Consider the following 19024-nt stretch of genomic DNA (forward strand, 5'->3'; position numbering starts at 1 on the left):
TTGCAACAGTGTCATAAATATGCACAGGATGCACTATAGGAATTTGCCATGGGTCCCTCTTCTCCAAGTTGTACTCCAAATAAAATTTAAATATATGGTCTTTCATCATTGCGGAGTTCAAATCCTGGAACTCCATTTGCAACAGCACTGGACTGGAGTGGTTTAAGGAGGTAGCTCACCATTAGCTTCTCATGGGAAATTTGAGAAGATTTTAAATGTTGGTAAAATTGCAAAGATCAAACAGAATCCCTCATTACTGGTTAGATAACCACATATGCTGCAAGTCCGCTGATCTCCTGGATTTCAGACAGCTTAATTTATATCTGGTTCAGGTTATAAGCCAGTAACTAGATTATTTACATATTAATATGGAAGGGAAATACACAATGATAGACAGAAATGCCAGGAAGGAAAAGACCAGTTGTTAGAGTTTCAGGCTGGCTTGATAGGCCAACTAGTACATTATGATTCCAAACTTCCTCACCTCCCAACCCTGCCAAATAATCCCCTTGATAGAGGCTAAAGACTTATTTTAGAAAGTCTGTCCCTTTTCAGACTATACCAAAGTCTGAGGGCCTCAGCAATACCTTTATTGCTATTCTAAAAAGGAAATGAAGCAGACATTTTCAAACAAGAAAAAAAGAACTCAAATCTGGTACAACCAGCAAGCTTCTGAAACAGAAGTAAAATTCTAAGGCACAACTAAAAATTGCAAACACCATATCCCTTTAAGTGTCAGCAGATTTCACCTAAATGAGTTCAACACAAATTAACAGCTAGTATGTGAAAATACTAAAAGTTATTTTAATTGGAAACTTTAAATCGATTTTATTTAAATTAGCCAATGCCAAGTAGTTTAAACCCAAAAGTGATTCATTGGTTTCTGATTATCTAAAAAAAAGCTTCTGAACTTGGCATTTTGTAATGTGCTGAATATGGAGGGGTTATCATTTTGGTACACAGCAATACAGCAAAAAAACTAACAGGATCTAGCAATCAGAAACACTGAAGACAAGGAGCTAACTTTGGAATGTGAAGTGATTATAAAGATTTGACAACCCTTTATTCAAAACCAAGCAGAAGAACTTGAAATATAATGCTGTACATGGAGGATTTTATATTTCCAAAACCAGTAAGATTGGGCAAAGTAAATCCCTATGGTTTAAGAAATAAATTAAAAATGACAAAAAATGGCCTGTGTAAATGCTGCAATATGAAAGCAACTTGGATGGATACAATAAAATGTAATAAAATGTGTTAGAAGCCAATCAGAAAAGCTCTGGGTTGGGAGAAAGTTATATTTCAGATTGCAACAGTTTAAAACTCACCTCAAAAGTAAGCAGGAAATAAATGAAAATCATAAAAGGCAAACTGAACTGGAAGAAAATATTAGTATAAAATGCAAGCATTTTTAAGACTTCCTCCAAACAATAAGAAGACAGCAGCAATATGCCGTCCACTGATTGATTTTTGCCTGAATTAAGCCTATGGGCTTCCTTGTAAATGTGTTCAAGGTTTTGGACAAGTTAAATAAGCTCGAAACAAACTCTTACAGAAGTTTCCAATTATCCTATTTTATCGAGATATATTCAGTAGGATCTCTAAATGATGGCAATGATCATTAAGATGGCATATTCCAAACCAGACTTTGTGACACTCAACGTTTCCGGGGGGAGAAAAAAGGTGTTTCATGAAGTTAATAAATTTTCTTTCATTGCATGTAAAATAATCAATTATTAGGGAGAAAATAGAGAGAGAGAGCGGGGGGGGGGGGGGGGGGGGGGGGGGGGGGGGGGGGGGGGAAGGGGGGGAGAAGAGAGAGAGCGGGGGGGGGTGAGGAGAGAGCAAGGGGGGGGGAAGAGAAGAGAGAGCGAGGGGGGGGGGGAGAAGAGAGAGCGAGGGGTGGGGGGGGGGGGGGAGGAGAAGAGAGAGAGAGAGAGAGAAGAAAAACAGGATGACAATTACACCTGGATTTCCAATTGTTTTTAACGAACATTTCAGGTGAAAACGCTATTAAAAGTAAAACTTGTGATAATTCTGGGTAAACTCTTGGTTAAGAAACAAAGTTAAATTCAAGAAATTAGTACTCATTATCATTTTAACATTGCTTCTCCAATGCAAAGTATTGGATGGGGTACTTTTGGGCCTGGCACCAGGAGTATATTATTAATTTAAAATAAAAACAAAATCTAACAGAACTACTAAATTACAAACAATATAAAATTAGATGGGACAGAGCACAGAATGATTACTGTGATTACTTAAATTTTGAATTTGCAGCTTCCAAACTTTCAACAAAAAGTCTAAAAAATGTAATTGCGATGTTTTAACTTTGTGGATGAAAGGTCAATCATTATAATGGTTTCAAATTGGAAGAGCAGTATAGAGTGTTACAGCACAGTACAGGTCCCTCAGCCCTCGATGTTGCGCCAACCTGAGATTAATCTGATTCCCATCTAACCTACACTGTTCCATTATTATCCATATGTATGTCCAATGTCCTTAACATTGGCAAGTCTACTACTGTTGCAGGCAGGCGTTCCACACCCCTACTACTGAGTAAAGAAACTACCTTATTAATTTTAACAAAAAAAAATCTTCCAATAAAGCTTTTGAGGTGGTACAGCTACATCATGGTACTACTTTACATTTTAGGTTTGATTTTACAGTTACAGTCTATGATTTCTAATATGGTTGAGAAAATAAATTCCAAACTGTGCTGCTGAAAGACTTTTTTCAACTGTGAATAGCTATAAAAATACCTTAATTTTCTCCACCTTATGCTGACTTTTTTTGGGAGAAGCTGACAACTAAAGATCATAGGAGAAAGTGAGGACTGCAATGCTGGAGATCAGAGTAGAGTGTATGTTGCTGGGAAAGCACAGCAGGTTAGGCAGCAACTGAGGAGCAGGAGAATTGACATTTCAGGCATTAGCCTTTAATCACGAAGGGGGCTTTTGGGCCAGGGAAGGAAATAGATCAAAAGGTGAAGGGTGGGGGGGTGGGGGGGGAAGGAAGTGATGGACAGGTTAGGAGGGCAGTGCAGAGTTGGAGGCTTAGGACTGGAATAATGTGGGTGGAGGGGAAATGAGGAAGCTGTTGAAAATCCACATTTATCCCATATGGTTAGAGGGTCCTAAGGCGGAATATGAGGCGTTCTTCCTCCAGGTGTCAGGTGATAATAGTCTGGCGGTGGAAGCAGCCCACGAACTGTATGCCTTTGACAGAGTGGGAGGTGGAGCTGGAGTTGAAGTGTTCAGCCACAGGATGGTGGGATTGGTGCAGGTATCCCAGAGATGTTCTCTGAAACGATCCGTAAGAATCCCAGAATAATAGATTATAGTTAAACTGTCTAAATCATGGTAATTCAAGTTAAGACTCTAAGACACAGGAGCAGAAGTGGGCCATTAGCCCATCAAGTCATCTCCACAAGGCTAAAAGACCAAGACTGGATCTGGGAATTCTCCACATTCCTGCTTTTGCTCCTTAAGCCTAGATTTCTTTACCAATTGAAAATGCGTCTATCTCAGCCTTGAATAGACAATGATGCAGTCTCCATAGCACCCAGTGTTTTGCAAAACCTGACTCACTACCCTCAGAAGAAATTCTTCCTCAGCTCTGTCCTATTTTCAATCTGCTATTATTATTATGGGGGGGGGGGGGAGCGGGTTTAGAAAACCAGAGCAGGACAGAAAACAAAAAGAGGAAGAGAAAAACACCAGCCCTATTCAGTGGGTTGTGACATCACTCCATAGTTGCTCTCACTGCAGGTATGTCTCTCTTACCTACACCCTTTATCCTCTCCTACTCACCTCTCATTTTGAAGAATTTCACTTCCTGTAGTATGTCTCCTTTTGCATCTAATTTCCAATAGTGCATACACACTGCCTTCCTCACACTCTAGAGCTTCCTGCAAGGTGATCATGCTCCTTACTTTATGTCTTTTAGTTTTTGTTGTTCATTATTTAAGTTGAAGCCTTTTGTTTATTCTAAACACACGTTATGTATTCTAAAAGGGACACTTGCAAATTTGCCAACACTCTCTGCTGGAGGAGTTAGAGGTAGCAGTTCAGAAACTGAAGGAGTGGACAGAAGAATGGCAGATGAAATTTGAAGGAATACGGTTGTTTATTGAGAAGAGAAAAACATTAATCACACAGCTTACGACCTTAGTGTCATACTTGTTCTCGGGATACATTCTTGACTTGGTTTGCTTCTATAACACAGCCCATCTCCAATTATCTCACCCTATCTCCATTTGCTGTTGAAAACTATATGCAGTATTCTCCTTCAAAGATAATAGAATATTCCAACACCCTCTTCCCATCTTGCGCCCTCAGAAACCTGAATTTACCTAAAAATTGTTACTGTATAACTCCATTTCTAACTCTCAAGTTAGAAATGCTTAGAGTTTTGGTGCAGACACAACAGGCTGAACGAACTTCAATTACAATAGGCTCCTCTTCACAATAAGTTGTGATTTCCTTTCATAAATCCATGATGATCATATTATCATTTCTGTTTTATAAAGTGAATATCACATCCTTTACAATGAATTCTGTGGTCTTCTCTCCTACTAACAAACTAAAATATGTGATTTGTCATTTTCTCTCTCCCTCCTTTGTCAAATATAGGGGATACATTTTTTTCCCCCTTTCCAGTCTACAGGAATTTTTCCACAGACTACAGAATTTTGAAAAATAACCACCAATCCATCAACTATTTGAGTGGGAGCAGCGTCGAAGTAAAAGCGAACCCGGGAGACTACAGCAAAGGTAAGACAGTTTGTTTTAAAATTGCTTACCTGTAGCGGGCAGCGGTGTGTTTTTTTTTCTCTCTCTATCCACAGAAAGAGCGGGAGCAGCAGAGGAAGTGACGGCAAGCAGAGGGGCAGCCGGGAAGGAAAAGTGAGTATATAAGTCAGGAAGGCAGCTAAACCCGAGATTCTGCACCAGTAGTATCTCCCACCCACCCTCCTCCTCTAACCTTCTTAACTACTCTGCTTTTTCTTTTAAGGTAAGGATTTTTATTTCTTTACCAGGGACTAGTTAAAAATTTACTTCGTTTTTTTTGTGTGTGTATACATCAAGTCCTTATTTAGGGTAAAAAAAACTATAGCAGAGAGGTATCAGAAGGTATTCTAACTCATACTTGTACAAAGTAATTAACTAACTAAGCAGAGATGGCTGGGCAGGTGATGTGCTGTTGCTGTATGATGTGGGAGCTGGCTGATCCCATTGTGAACAGCAGTGACCACATCTGCAGCAAGTGTTGGTTGCTGGAAGAACTCCGGATCAGAGTTGATGATCTGGAATCCGAGCTTCAAACGCTGCGGCACATCCGGGAGGGGGACTGTTACCTGGATACTTTGTTTCAGGAGGCAGTCACACCTGGGAGATTAAGTAATTCACATTCAGCTAGTGATCAGGCACAAAAGAGTGTGACTGTATGTGAGGCAGGTAGGGGGAACCGGAGTTCAGGAATGGAGGAGCCTCAGCCCTTGACCTTGTCCAACAGGTAAGAGATTCTTGCTCCCTGTTCGGATGAGGAAAAGGGCTCTGGACAGGATGAGCCAACTGACCAAGGCACCATGGTGCAGAAGGCCATTCAAGAGGGGGGAGCTAATAGACAAGTAGTGGTTATAGGGGATTCTATAATTAGGGGGACAGATAGTATCCTTTGCAAGCCAGATCGGGAGTCTCGCATAATGTGTTGCCTGCCCGGTGCCAGGGTGCGAGACATCTCTGACCGGCTTGAAAGGATATTGGAGCGGGAGGGGGAGGATCCAGTTATTGTGGTCCACGTTGGTACCAACAACATAGGCAAGACTAGGGTGGAGGACCTGTTTGGGCATTACGAAGCACTAGGCAGGAAATTGAAGCACAGGTCCTCAAGGGTCATAATTTCCGGATTACTGCCCGAGCCACGTGCCAATTGGCATAGGGACAAGAAAATTAGGCAAGTAAACACTTGGCTAAGGGATTGGTATGGGAAAGAGGGATTCCACTTCATGGGGCATTGGCATCAGTTTTGGAACAGGGGGGATCTGTACCGTTAGGATGGTCTCCACCTGAACCGATCAGGTACCAATGTTCTAGCGAAGAGGATAAATAGGGTGGTCAGTAGGACTTTAAACTTCTGAGTTGGGGGGGGGGGGGGGGGGGGGGGGGGGGGGAGGGAGGGAAAGTGAAAGCGACAGGGAGTATGGAGGTAAATGGAAAGATAAGCAGCAGGATAGCATGTTTCCAGGCGGATTTAAAATTGAGGCAGACTGAGAATGCAGAAAAAAGCAAGGATAACTTAGGACATATGACTTCCAACATCTCTAATGATAAGGAAGTTAGCATTAAGGCACTTTACCTGAATGCTCGTAGCATTCATAACAAAGCCGATGAACTAATGGCACAGATAATAGTGAATGATTATGATGTAGTAGGCATCACAGAGACTTGGTTACAGGGGGGTCAGGACTGGCAGTTAAACCTCCATGGTTTTTCAACTTATCAAAAAGACAGAGGTGGGCAGAGGGGGTGGGGTTGCCTTGTTAGTTAAGAACAAAATTAAATCTATGGTATTGAATGACATAGCGTCGGATGATGTGGAGTCTGTGTGGGTGGAATTGAGGAACCACAAAGGCAAAAAAAACATAATTGGAGTTGTGTATAGACCTCCTAACAGTGGTCAGGACCAGGGACGCAACATGTACCGGGAAATAGAGAAGGCATGTCAGAAAGGCAAGGTTACTTTGATCATGGGAGACTTCAATATGCAGGTGGACTGGGTAAATAATGTTGCTAGTGGATCTAAAGAAAGGGAATTCATGGAATGCTTACAGGATGGCTTTTTGGAACAGCTTGTCATGGAGCCCACAAGAGAGCAGGCTATTCTGGACCTAGTGCTTTGCAATGAACCAGACTCTATAAAAGATCTTAAAGTAAGGGAACCCTTAGGAAGTAGCGACCATAATATGGTAGAGTTCAGTCTGGAGTTTGAAAGGGAGAAGGCAAAATCGGATGTAATGGTGTTACAGTTGAATAAAGGTAATTATGAGGGCATGAGAGGGGAACTGACTAAAATAGACTGGAAGCAGTGGCTAACCGGGAAGACAGTAGAGCAAAAATGGCAGGAGTTTGTAGGTATAATTGAGGACACTGTACAGAGGTTCATTCCCAAGAAAAGAAAGATTAACTGGGGAGGGATTAGACAACCTTGGCTGACAAAGGAAGTCAGGAAATGTACTAAAGAAAAAGAGAGATCCTATAAAGTGGCTAAGAACAGTGGGAAATCAGAAGATTGGGAAGGATACAAAAGCAAACAGAGGATAACAAAGAGTGTAATAAGAAATGAGAGGATCAAATATGAAGGTAGGCTAGCCAGTAATATTAGAAATAATAGTAAAAGTTTCTTTCAGTACATAAGAAACAAACGACAGGCAAAAGTAGACATTGGGCCACTTCAAACTGATGCAGGAAGCCTAGTGATGGGAGATAAGGAAATAGCAGGACAACTTAACAAGTACTTTGTGTCAGTTTTCACAGTGGAAGACATGAGTAATATCCCAAAAATTAAAGGGTGTCACGGGGCTGAGTTGAGTATGGTTGCCATTACGAAAGAGATAGTGCTAGAAAAGTTAAAAAGTCTTAAATTTGATAAATCTCCTGGCCCCGATGGGATACACCCTCGAGTTCTGAGAGAGGTGGCTGAGGAAATAGCAGAGGCATTGGTTGAGATCTTTCTAGAGTCACTGGAGTCAGGAAAGGTCCCGGATGATTGGAAGATGGCTGTTGTAACCCCCTTGTTCAAGAAAGGATCAAGGCAAAAGATGGAAAATTATAGGCCAATTAGCCTAACCTCGGTTGTTGGTAAAATTCTAGAATCCATCATTAAGGATGAGGTTTCTAAATTCTTAGAAGAGCAGAGTCTGATTAGAACAAGTCAACATGGATTTAGTAAGGGGAGGTCATGCCTGACAAACCTGTTGGTATTCTTTGAAGAGGTGACAAGTAGGTTAGACCAGGGAAACCCAGTGGATGTGGTCTATCTAGACTTCCAAAAGGCCTTTGATAAGGTGCCACACGGGAGGCTGCTGAGCAAGGTGAGGGCCCATGGTGTTCGAGGTGAGCTACTGGGATGGATTGAGGATTGGCTGTCTGACAGAAGGCAGAGAGTTGTGATAAAAGGTTCTTTTTCAGAATGGCAGCCGGTGACGAGCGGTGTCCCGCAGGGTTCGGTGTTGGGGCCACAGCTGTTCGCATTATATATTAATGATCTGGATGAAGGGACTGGGGGCATTCTAGCGAAGTTTGCCGATGATACGAAGTTAGGTGGACAGGCAGGTAGTACTGAGGAAGTGGGGAGGCTGCAGAAGGATCTAGACAGTTTGGGAGAGTGGTCCAGGAAATGGCTGATGGAATTCAACGTGAACAAATGCGAGGTCTTGCACTTTGGAAAAAAGAATAAAAGCACAGACTACTTTCTAAACGGTGAGAAAATTCGTAAAGCCAAAGTACAAAGGGATCTGGGAGTGCTAGTCGAGGATTCTCTAAAGGTCAACATGCAGGTTGAGTCTGTGATTAAGAAAGCGAATGCTATGTTGTCACTTATCTCAAGAGGGTTGGAATATAAAAACACTATTGTGCTACTGAGACTTTATAAAGCTCTGGTTATGCCCCATTTGGAGTACTGTGTCCAGTTTTGGTCCCCACACCTCAGGAAGGACATACTGGCACTGGAACGTGTCCAGCGGAGATTCACACGGATGATCCCTGGAATGACAGGTCTAGCATATGAGGAACGGCTGAGGATACTGGGATTGTATTCGTTGGAGTTTAGAAGATTAAGGGGAGACTTAATAGAGACGTACAAAATAATACATGGCTTGGAAAAGGCGGATGCTAGGAAATTGTTTCCGTTAGACGAGGAGACTAGGACCCGTGGACACAGCCTTTGAATTAGAGGGGGTAAATTCAGAACGGAGACATGCGGAGACATTTCTTCAGCCAGAGTGGTGGGCCTGTGGAATTCATTGCCACGGAGTGCAGTGGAAGCCGGGACGCTAAATGTCTTCAAGGCCAAGATTGATAGATTCTTGTTGTGTAGAGGAATTAAGGGCTACGTGGAGAACGCTGGTAAGTGGAGCTGAAATGCGCATCAGCCATGATTGAATGGCGGAGTGGACTCGATGGGCCGAATGGCCTTACTTCCACTCCTATGTCTTATGGTCTTATTTCTACAGACATCTTTAACACCCTGGGATGTAGCTCAAATGGTCCAGGGATTTTACCAACCTTCAAGCCAGTTAATTTTTAGTAATACTAATTTCATCTAGTTCCTGATTTTTTTTACAAATGCCTTGACTTCCTAGCACTCCATGAAGACAAAGTAATTATTTAATTTCATTATTCGCCATTATAAAGGTTCAGTGTCTCCGCTTGTGTGCATCCAAGTTACCTTGCTAACCTTTTCACAAGCCAAAAGATGCCTTTACAGTAGCTCTTCTGGCTAGATTGCATTCATATTTTATTTTCGTTTTATCAGTTTTTTGGTTTTCATCTGAATTCTAAAATGCTCCCAACCATTTTAAAAAATATTTTCGGACAAACACAAGCCACTTCCTCTGACCTAATGCAATCTAACTTCCCTACAGCTAGTATGATGGCAATTGTTAATGTTCTTTAAGCAATTTGGTGTAACTAACATAGGAATGAATAGACAATATTATCGCCAAGTCTCTTCTCACTGTATTTCAATGAAATGAAACTTGACTTAGTCATTGATTTATTGATTAATTTGTCACGTGCATCTTGTTACAAAACACAGTGATAAGTATTGTATGATATTGCCACTCTCCGGCACCATCTTAAAACAGAAAAATAAACCAAAGCGTAAAATATTAAGGCAGAAAAATGAAAGAAAAAGAGAACCTTACAGTCCTTTTTGATAAGTCCTCCATTGTGGAGCATTGTCCTGGTGGCCAGGCACAAGACCCCCATGCCATATTACCACAACAACAGTTACCACTCTTTGGCACCATCTACTCTCCAATGCCCTCACCACTGTCAGTCCCCACCAACGCAAATGCCACGAACACCACACTGGCACAAATTCAACACCGCTGCCACGAGTCCACTTCGGGCCCACCTTAATGCAGCCACTGCTGATACTCCAGGGTCTTGTACTGGGCTCAAACTCGCCTCCACGTCTGCCTCCTCCTGCACTGGATACAATGTCGCCAGGTACCCAACTTGTCTCTGCAGCGCAGCCACGTGTTGGCACAAGGAACATCTCTATGATAAAGTAGTCGCCAGGAACCCAAACCCATCTCTGGCACCAGCACAAGTCTGCACTGCTGGGCCAACTCGCCGTGCAATGCTGTCATTATGAACAAACTCTTCATCAAGAGGAAAGTAAAATAAAGTGAAAAAGAAAGACAATAAAGAGAAAAAAAATGAAAAAGGAAAGTAGACAGAGCAGAAGAACATCAGTCTCAGGAGCTCAACTTCATTGCTACTCAATGCAGTTCCGGACAAGCTCACTTCCTAAATTCTATTCAGACAAGTATTTCTAGTGAGCAGGCAGGCCAAAACATTTTCATTTGCCAGATTAGTTTTATTGGTGACTAGCCGCAGGCCTGCTGTAAGAGTACAAACTTCATTAAGTAGCAATGGAGATAATAAGGCACATTTCCCGGTCACTTGGAGAAAATGCATTTTCCAAATGCTACACAGCCATAAGCACCGTTACCACTGAAAGCTCATTCTTTAACATATCAGATACTTCATAGGACTCTACAGATTGTCAATTTTTTTTGTGGGAGCTTGCAATCCTCCCACAGTCCAAAGATGTGCAGGTCAGGTGAATTGGCCATGCTAAATTGCCTGTAGTGTTAGGTAAGGGGTAAATGTAGGGGTATGGATGGATTGCGCTTCGGCGGGGCGGTGTGGGCTTGTTGGGCCGAAGGGCCTGTTACCACACTAAGTAATCTTAACTACAGTATTCATAGTGGAAGTTAAGATTTGCAAAAAAAAACTGTAAACTTGAAGACTCGGAGAACTTGAGAATTTAGCAAAGGAAGACTACAAAATTGAGAGAGATATGAATGTAAAATAACAAAAAAAAATGGATTGTAAAAGCTTCTGTTGGCACAGAAAGAGAAAATATTAGCCAAGACAAATCTGAGTCTACTACAGGCAGACAAGAGAATATACAATAGGAAAGAGACATGACAGAAAAGCTAAATAACGTGTCTGTCTTCACAAAGACACCAGAAGTCTCCAAGAAATAATTTGGATCCGAGGGTCTAGCGAGAGTGTGGAACGGAAAGAAATCAGTATTAGCAAAAAAGTAGTATTGTAGAAATTAATCAAACTGAAAGTTGACAGATCACCAGGACCAAATAATCTTCACTCTAGAGTATTAAAGAGGTGGCTAAAACATTGGTGCATATGAGGGAACCATCTTTCAAAATTCTATTTATTCTGCAAAGGTGCCTGCAGATTAGAAAGGTGCAAACTTAACCCTACTGTTAAGAAAGGGGTGACAGGGAAAACCGGGAACTGCAAGCCTCTGCCTTTTTCAGTAGCAAGCCAGCGATGAAAACAGGAGCACAGATCTTGCTTCAATAGTATAAACACTGATGAGACCGCACCTAAAAAGTGTGTGTAATTCTAGTTCCCTTGCCTGATGAAGAAAAAATTGCCATGAGGGCTCACAGCAGGCAATGACCAAATTGATTCTTGGGACAGCGGGACCGTTCTTCACAGAGAGATTGATCAGACTGGGCCTGAATTCTCTGGAGTTTAAAAGAGTGAGGGGCAAACTCAGAAATACACAATTCTTAAAGGGAATGTCAACTTAAATGAGAAAAATGCGCCAATAATCACGGCTCATGGTTTGTGGAAACCATCACAAAATGTATAAAATCCTAAAAATAAAAATCAAGATGACTAATTTAATTGATTGTTGTTCAGAACCAAAGCAACTGAAAGGTTCCATTGTCAGGAAATAAGTATTGAATACATTTTAACAAATGGCAAAGAAATGAAAGAAATTCTAAACTGTTACAATGAAACCAGAATTACAGAGTATCTACAGTATGGAAGCAAGCCATTCAGTCCAAGCCCACACCAACTCTACAAAGAGCATCCTGCCTCCCATCCCCTCCCTTTTCCATGAATAACCCACCTAGCCTGCAAATCCCTGGACACTATGGCCAATTTAGCAACTACACCACTTCAAAACCTCAAAATACCCACACACTCATCTACAATCAAGATAGGCAGTTTGACACATTCAGCAGGTGGAAAAAAAAGAGATGGATAAAATATAATTCTAAAATAATTACAAAGAATGAGACAGCATGGTGGCTCAGTAGTAAGCACTGCTGCCTCACAATGCCAGGGACCCAGGTTCAATTGTAGTCTAGGTCGACTGTCTGTGTGGAGTTTGCACGTTCTCCCAGTATCTGCATGGATTGCCTCCAGGTGCTCAAGCTTCCTCCCACTGTCCAAAGATGTGCAGGTCAGGTGAATTGGCCATGCTAAATTGCCCATAGTGTTAGGTGCATTAGTCAGAGGGAAATGGATCTGGGTAGGTTACTCTTTACAGAGTCGGTGTGGACTATTTGGCCAAAGGGCCTGTTTTGTCACTGCAGAGGAAATCTAATCTATCAAAAGTCCAGGGTGAGAAGTGGCAGATGGAGTTTAATTCAGATAAATGCGAGATGCTGCATTTTGGGAAAGCAAATCTTAGCAGGACTTATACACTTAATGGTAAGGTCCTAGGGAGTGTTGCTGAGCAAAGAGACCTTGCAGTGCAGGCTCATAGCTCCTTGAATGTGGAGTCGCAGGTAGATTGGATAGTGAAGGTGGCATTTGGTATGGTTTCTTTATTGGTCAGAGTATCGAGTACAGGAGTTGGGAGGTCAGGTTGCAGCTGTACAGGACATTGGTTAGGCCACTGTTGGATTATTGCATGCAATTCTGGTCTCTTTCTTATTGGAAGGATGCTGTGAAACTTGAAAGGGCTCAGAAAAGATTTACAAGGATGTTTCCAGGGTGGGAGGATTTGAGTTATAGGGAGAGGCTGAACAGGTTGGGGCTGTTTTCCCTAGAGCGTTGGAGGCTAAGGGTTGACCATATAGAGGTTTACAAAATTTTGAGGGGTATGGATAGTGTAAATAGATGAAATCTTTTCCCTGGGGCCGGGGAGTCCAGAACTAGAGGGCATAGGTTTAGGGTGAGAGGGGAAAGATGTAAAAGAGACCTATGGGGCAACTTGTTCACGCAGAGGGTGGTACGTGTATGGAATGAGCTGCCAGAGGATGAGGAGAAGGCTGGTACAATTGCAATATTTAAGAGGCATTTGGATGGGTATATGAATAGGAAGGGTTTGGAGGGATATGGGCCGGGCGCTGGCAGGTGGGACTAGATTAGGTTGGGATATCTGGTCGGCGTGGACGAGTTGGACCGAAGGGTCTGTTTCCATGCTGTACATCTCTATGACTCTATTTCAAGTGCAGCTTAATTTGTCTATTGCAGCGTTCCTCTTAAATTTTAGCACTGACGACAATTTAGAATTTTACTCATTGGAGTTTAAAAGAATGAGGGGTGATCTCCTTGAAACATAGGAGTCTTAAAAGAGCTTGACAAGGTAAATACTGCGAGTATATTTCCCCTCATGGGTCAGTATAGGACTAAAGGCCTTAGTCTCAGAGTAAAGGGGTGCAATTTAACACAGACAGGAAGAAATTTCTTCTGTCGAGAGGATTGAGTGGGGTGGGGGGGTTCAGGGTACACTCCTCTGTAGAACTCCAAGGAAGTGTGGAGAGAAAGAGGGCAGGAGGTCAGTCATTTGGAGACGGTGCCTGTTTAATTCACTGTAAACAAAAGATGCGATCACTGTTGGAAACACGTCTTTGATGTAATGTTTCTATCGGGACCTAGAGATCTCCTGCGGATAATCCAATTTTCAGGTAATTGGTATTCGGATAATCGAGGTTCCTCTGTAATTGCTTTTAAGAACAGGATCAACTACATGGTCAGTTGGAAAATATTATGAAAAATACAAATATGTCAAGTATTTTGCACAATATGAAGTAGGATTGTCATTTGAAACTTATTCTGATGAGGTTGTCACCTACTGTAAAGCTATTAAGTGTGAATCATTGTCAACAAAAAAAAAAAGACATAATTACTTACCAGAAACCAAAACTGTTAAGGTAAATTTAAAGGAGGTTCTTTGTTGTAAGACAGGAATGGAGATTCACCTAAAGTCCCCAACATCCTGCAGTGGATTGACCCATTCAAATTGTTTACTGTGGTAAAAGTTTCAAGGTACCACGAAACTGCATTCTGAAAATTAGGAAGTTGGAATAAAAATTGAAGTGCTGCACATCCTTTGTATGCCAAAGGAAAAAAATGGTACGCACAACTAGGCCACATTTCCTGGAATGCAATCCTCATTGCAAAAGACAGAATAAGTGGTCCGAGGCTCAAATAGATCTAACCTGGGTGAGGGGAAGAAATTGTATGTTGGAAGGTGGGAAGGTTACATCTTACAAATTCAATATTCAGATATGCTGACAAAAATTGTTTTTTTCACATTTTACTCATTCATATTTTACCTATAACACTCAACTATGCCTTTAACATCTCCAGACTAATTTTCCTCAGTGGTCAACCTCTCAAGCTCAATTTCATATGAACTCCAACTTGTTCAGCAATTCAGTGCCCTCATTCAATGCAGTTATTCATTTTTACTTATCTAGATTTTTGTCATTACCAATCTTCACTACATTCCAATTCACTTTTTCGTGATTTCAAGAACTTCCAAAAGTCCTTTGATTATTTTCCCACATCATCTTACCTCAATATTTGACTGATCAGTTTGTTTCATACGCCACTATGCAAAGCAGTCTGGAAATTTCCCACTGTATTAAAAACACTAAAATGAAAGTTGCTGTAAATGGCTCAAGGTTACCGCACATTTTCCCTACAATTAATCTATAAATTTCCAAATTCAGGAATGACTGAATTATTCCTCGACTACTTTAGAAGACCCATCTCTGTCTCCGTTGCCATAAATATGCATTCCATAACTTCCTTACTAGAAAAAGAGAAAGATGAAGCTTCAGCACAAAATACTTAAAACATCAGATGATCTATTGAAGCTCTAAACATTGCACTGAACATTTGCAACCTTTTCCATGGCCTACACTATACACAAATATGCAGCCGATCCCAAAATCCATAAACAAGACTGTTCAGGCAGACTCCGTTTCTGCCTGCAACTGCCTGACAGAACTCATTTCTTCCTACCTTAATTTTTTCTCCCCTTGTTCAGTCCCTGCCCACTTAAATCCACAATCCCTCTGATGTTTTACATCAGTTTCTGCATTTCTTGGCTCCTTTTCACCATGGATGTGCAATCCTTTACATGCCCACCCACCATCAGGATGGTCTCAGGGCTCTCTGCTACTTCCTGAAAGGAAGGCCTGTACAGTCCCCATCCAATACTAGCCACCTCTGCGTGTCGGAGCTTGGCCTCACTTTGAACAACTTCTCTCACTTTCCTCAGGTCAAAAGGATGGCCATGGGTACCCTCATGATTCCCCATTATGCGCTGTTCCAGTCTTATTGTAGCACCCTCCCACAATTCTTTCTCCAGTATATTGATTATCATTGTTGCCGCTTTCCTCTTTCACTCAGTTGGAAGAGTTTATTAATTTCATTTACAATTTCCAACCCACTCATCTTCACCTGGCCCATCTCTGACTGCTTCCATTTCTGAGGATAAGCTGGCCACCAATATCAAAACCTCAAACCAACTGCCTCCCACAGTTACCTTGACTACACACCATGCTTCCTGCAAAGAGTATTCCATCCTCCTAGTTCCTTTGTCGCATCTGTTCTGATTATGCCAACTCAACTAAGGGCCTCTGAAACGTCCATGTTTTTTCTCAACCGAGGATTCCCCAACACGGTAGCTGACAGGACCCTCAGCCAGGTCCGACCCAATTCCCAAACATCAGCCCACACCTCTTCTCTTCCCCACCCGCCATTCCACCAGCACCCACATCCAGAGGATCATTAGTCACCATTTCCACCACTTCCAGTGGGATGCCAATTCCAGACATTTTCCACTGCCCTGTATGTTCTGCCTTCCACAAAGAACATGCCCTCTGGGACACCCTAGTCCACTCCCCCTTCCCTCCCACAGCCCTATGGCACCTTCCTCTGTAACCGCAGAAGGTGTAACGCCTGCCTATTTCCTCCCTTCTCATTATCCAAGATCCCAAACATACCTTCCAGATGAAGCAGTACTTTACCTGCACTTCACAACCTGGTCTACTGCATTTGCTACTCACAATATGGTCTTCTCTATGCTGGGGAAACAAAGGGTAAACCAGATGACTGCTTCACAGAACATCTACATCCTGTCTCTTAGCAAGACCCTGAGCTTCTAGTTGCCTGCCACTTCAACATACCACCTTGTTCCCTAGCCAACATCATCATTGCTCAAACAATGCTCAGTGTAAGCCGGAAGAACATTACCTCATTCTCCACTGAGCCTTTTCATTCAGCCTTCTAGACTCAATTTCAAGTTTAACAATTTTAGGGGATGAGGCATCTTCCCCCATGCCCTTAACCCAAATCCCACACACCAGGCCTTGTTATCACATGGTCTACTATTACACACAACCCATTGTTACTGAGAATCCCCATTAATAGTTATTCATTTTCCTAACCTAATTATAATCCACTCCTTTAATCTGAACATCTGTTCTCTCTCCTTGGACTCTATCTCCACCTATCGTTTACTCCCTAGCCCCTCCCACACCCTATCTTCTGCATGAAAACCAACTTTTTCATAGCTACCATCAGTTCTAAGGAAAGGTCACTAGATCCGAAATATTAGCTCTGATTTCTCTGCACAGATGTTGCTGGATTTGCTGAGCTTTTCCAGCAATTTGTTTTGCTTCTGATACCCAGCATCCGCAGTTCTCAGTTTTTATTTTTTTTCAGGTCTGCTTATACAAAACAATGCATAAGAGTGATCTTGAGGTCTTGCATACTTCACTAGGACCAAACATTTTAAGTTACTTATCCACCCAAACTTAGGAAAGTGAAAAACCTATCGTGTCATTTAAATTCAAAGTTCATTTTTACATCCCTATAGAAAAAGCGTCAGAATTTGCAGAACATCGTTTCGTATTTGCAACAGTATTTCTTCGAATTAACAGACATCCTCATGGTGGGGGAAAAAAAATGTAGCCTTTAGAAAGCATGCGGGAGACATGGGGTACGATCATTAGTAGGCTTAACCAAAATTAATGCAAAAATTAATCTTCGCCTAACCACCAATAATTACCGCTAATTATTCGCTGTTTAAGAATGAAACCAGGATATGATTTAATAACTGAAGTTGGCAAACGAAATCAGGGAACAATGTATTTCGTGATGAATATTACCGGATGCTTTAAAAAAAAGCAAATTCAGCCGACGGAGAGAGAGAGAGAGAGAGAGAGAAATTACCCTAGGTAATTACAAAGACCATTTGCCTATGTCGTTTTAAAAGTCGGTGTGGGTCCCTACGTTCCCAAGGCAGTAGAGTGACAGTTGCTGGTTATAATGTTTGTACAGTAATTTGCCGGAGTGGCTGCTGACAGCACTAATTAATTGGACAACCCCGCCACAGTCCACAAGCGGCTCCCACACCGATGGGACCTGGTACAACACTCAAGAATCAAGGCAGCCACATGAGTGGCCGGTGCACAGAGCCAGGTATTCCAGCCGCGGGTCTGCACTTCCCCCCATGCAGCCTGTAACTCGGCCCCCCAGGCTGATTGGGACAGGGCTTAGGGAGGAGGAGAAGTTGGGAAGGACTCCCGGACCACGCTCTTTCGCTCGCCCTCCCGACCCCGGACGCTCACCTGGTAAAGCATCACCCAGTTGCCCTGTTTGTCGATCTCCGCGAACTCCTGCTCCATGACTCCAAGTGCGCTGTGCCTTTCTCCCCTCCACTGTACTCTGGGCCTCACACTTAACGCCGTAAATTCCCCTTCGCGCTCCGCTCCTACCACTTCATCTCAACTCCCTCGCATCAGGAGGGCTTCGACCACACACCGGAAACTCGCGCCCATCCAGCCCATGACTGGCATCCACCTCTACCAATCAGGACGCAGGCGGTGGGTGGGCTGTGCGTACTGCCTGATGGGAATCGTAGTGCACCGTGCTGGAAATGACGTTGCTTGCGGGTCCCAGGGGACAGTGCGATCCATGGGCCGAAATACATGCCTCAGTTCGAAAAATCAGATATTGCTTCATAAAAGCGGGGAATTGTTTATACTTGGCGTAGCCCCATACTTTCGGGGTGCTTTGCTCCTCTATGTTTATACCGCAGCTGGGAGTTTCGCGATGCCTGCTGGGAGATGTAGTTCCCGTTTCCGATTGTATCCCAGGGGCCTTGGCGGCGGGCCAGACTGAAGATTCTGGAAAAAACGTACTTCTGATAATAATTCGGGGCTTTGTTGGAACATAACTGACTAAATCTAAAACTGAACCAAACCTCAGGGTAAAGTAAAGTCTGTACGCCGGTATGTGGATCTAAGAGAATTGCCTGAGCTTAGAAACAGCAAACACTACAGCGGCGAAGCGATGTCCTTGTATCATGGAATATTGCTAGTGATATATTAAAGCTTTTTTACTTTATCCATGGCTAAAGTGTCCCCCAGGCTGACAGGAAGGATTTGAAACTCTTTAAGAGTTTTTAAAAAAGTTTAGTTTTAAAATAATTATGAAACAATTTGCCAGGTAGCAGACAGCTAGAAAAATGTTGTTGGAGACATGGCTTTTGACTTTGATCCCCAAATCTGTTGTGTAAATCTTTCAAACTGAAACCCAAGATCTCTTCCCTGTTGCACTATTTCAGTCAGAGGCCACATTACTTATTTCTTACGTTTGAGAAATAATATTTCATCTCTTGTTTGAACACATCTTTTGTACTCCACATGAAGTTCAACAAT

The 19024-nt window shown here is 42.4% G+C and overlaps 1 protein-coding gene across 1 annotated transcript in view; it reads right to left on the bottom strand.

Moving 5' to 3' along the window:
• Positions 1-18138, bottom strand: part of LOC140462976 (tyrosine-protein phosphatase non-receptor type 1-like) — a 93290-nt gene extending 75152 nt beyond the window's left edge. The window contains exon 1 of the mRNA XM_072556549.1: positions 17933-18138. Coding sequence (XP_072412650.1) covers positions 17933-17989 — 57 coding nt within the window. The 5' untranslated portion in view covers positions 17990-18138. The remainder of the gene's footprint in view (positions 1-17932) is intronic.
• Positions 18139-19024: the final 886 nt, after the last annotated feature.

This window comes from Chiloscyllium punctatum, chromosome 37 (assembly GCF_047496795.1).
Source record: "Chiloscyllium punctatum isolate Juve2018m chromosome 37, sChiPun1.3, whole genome shotgun sequence".
Taxonomy (NCBI): domain Eukaryota; kingdom Metazoa; phylum Chordata; class Chondrichthyes; order Orectolobiformes; family Hemiscylliidae; genus Chiloscyllium; species Chiloscyllium punctatum.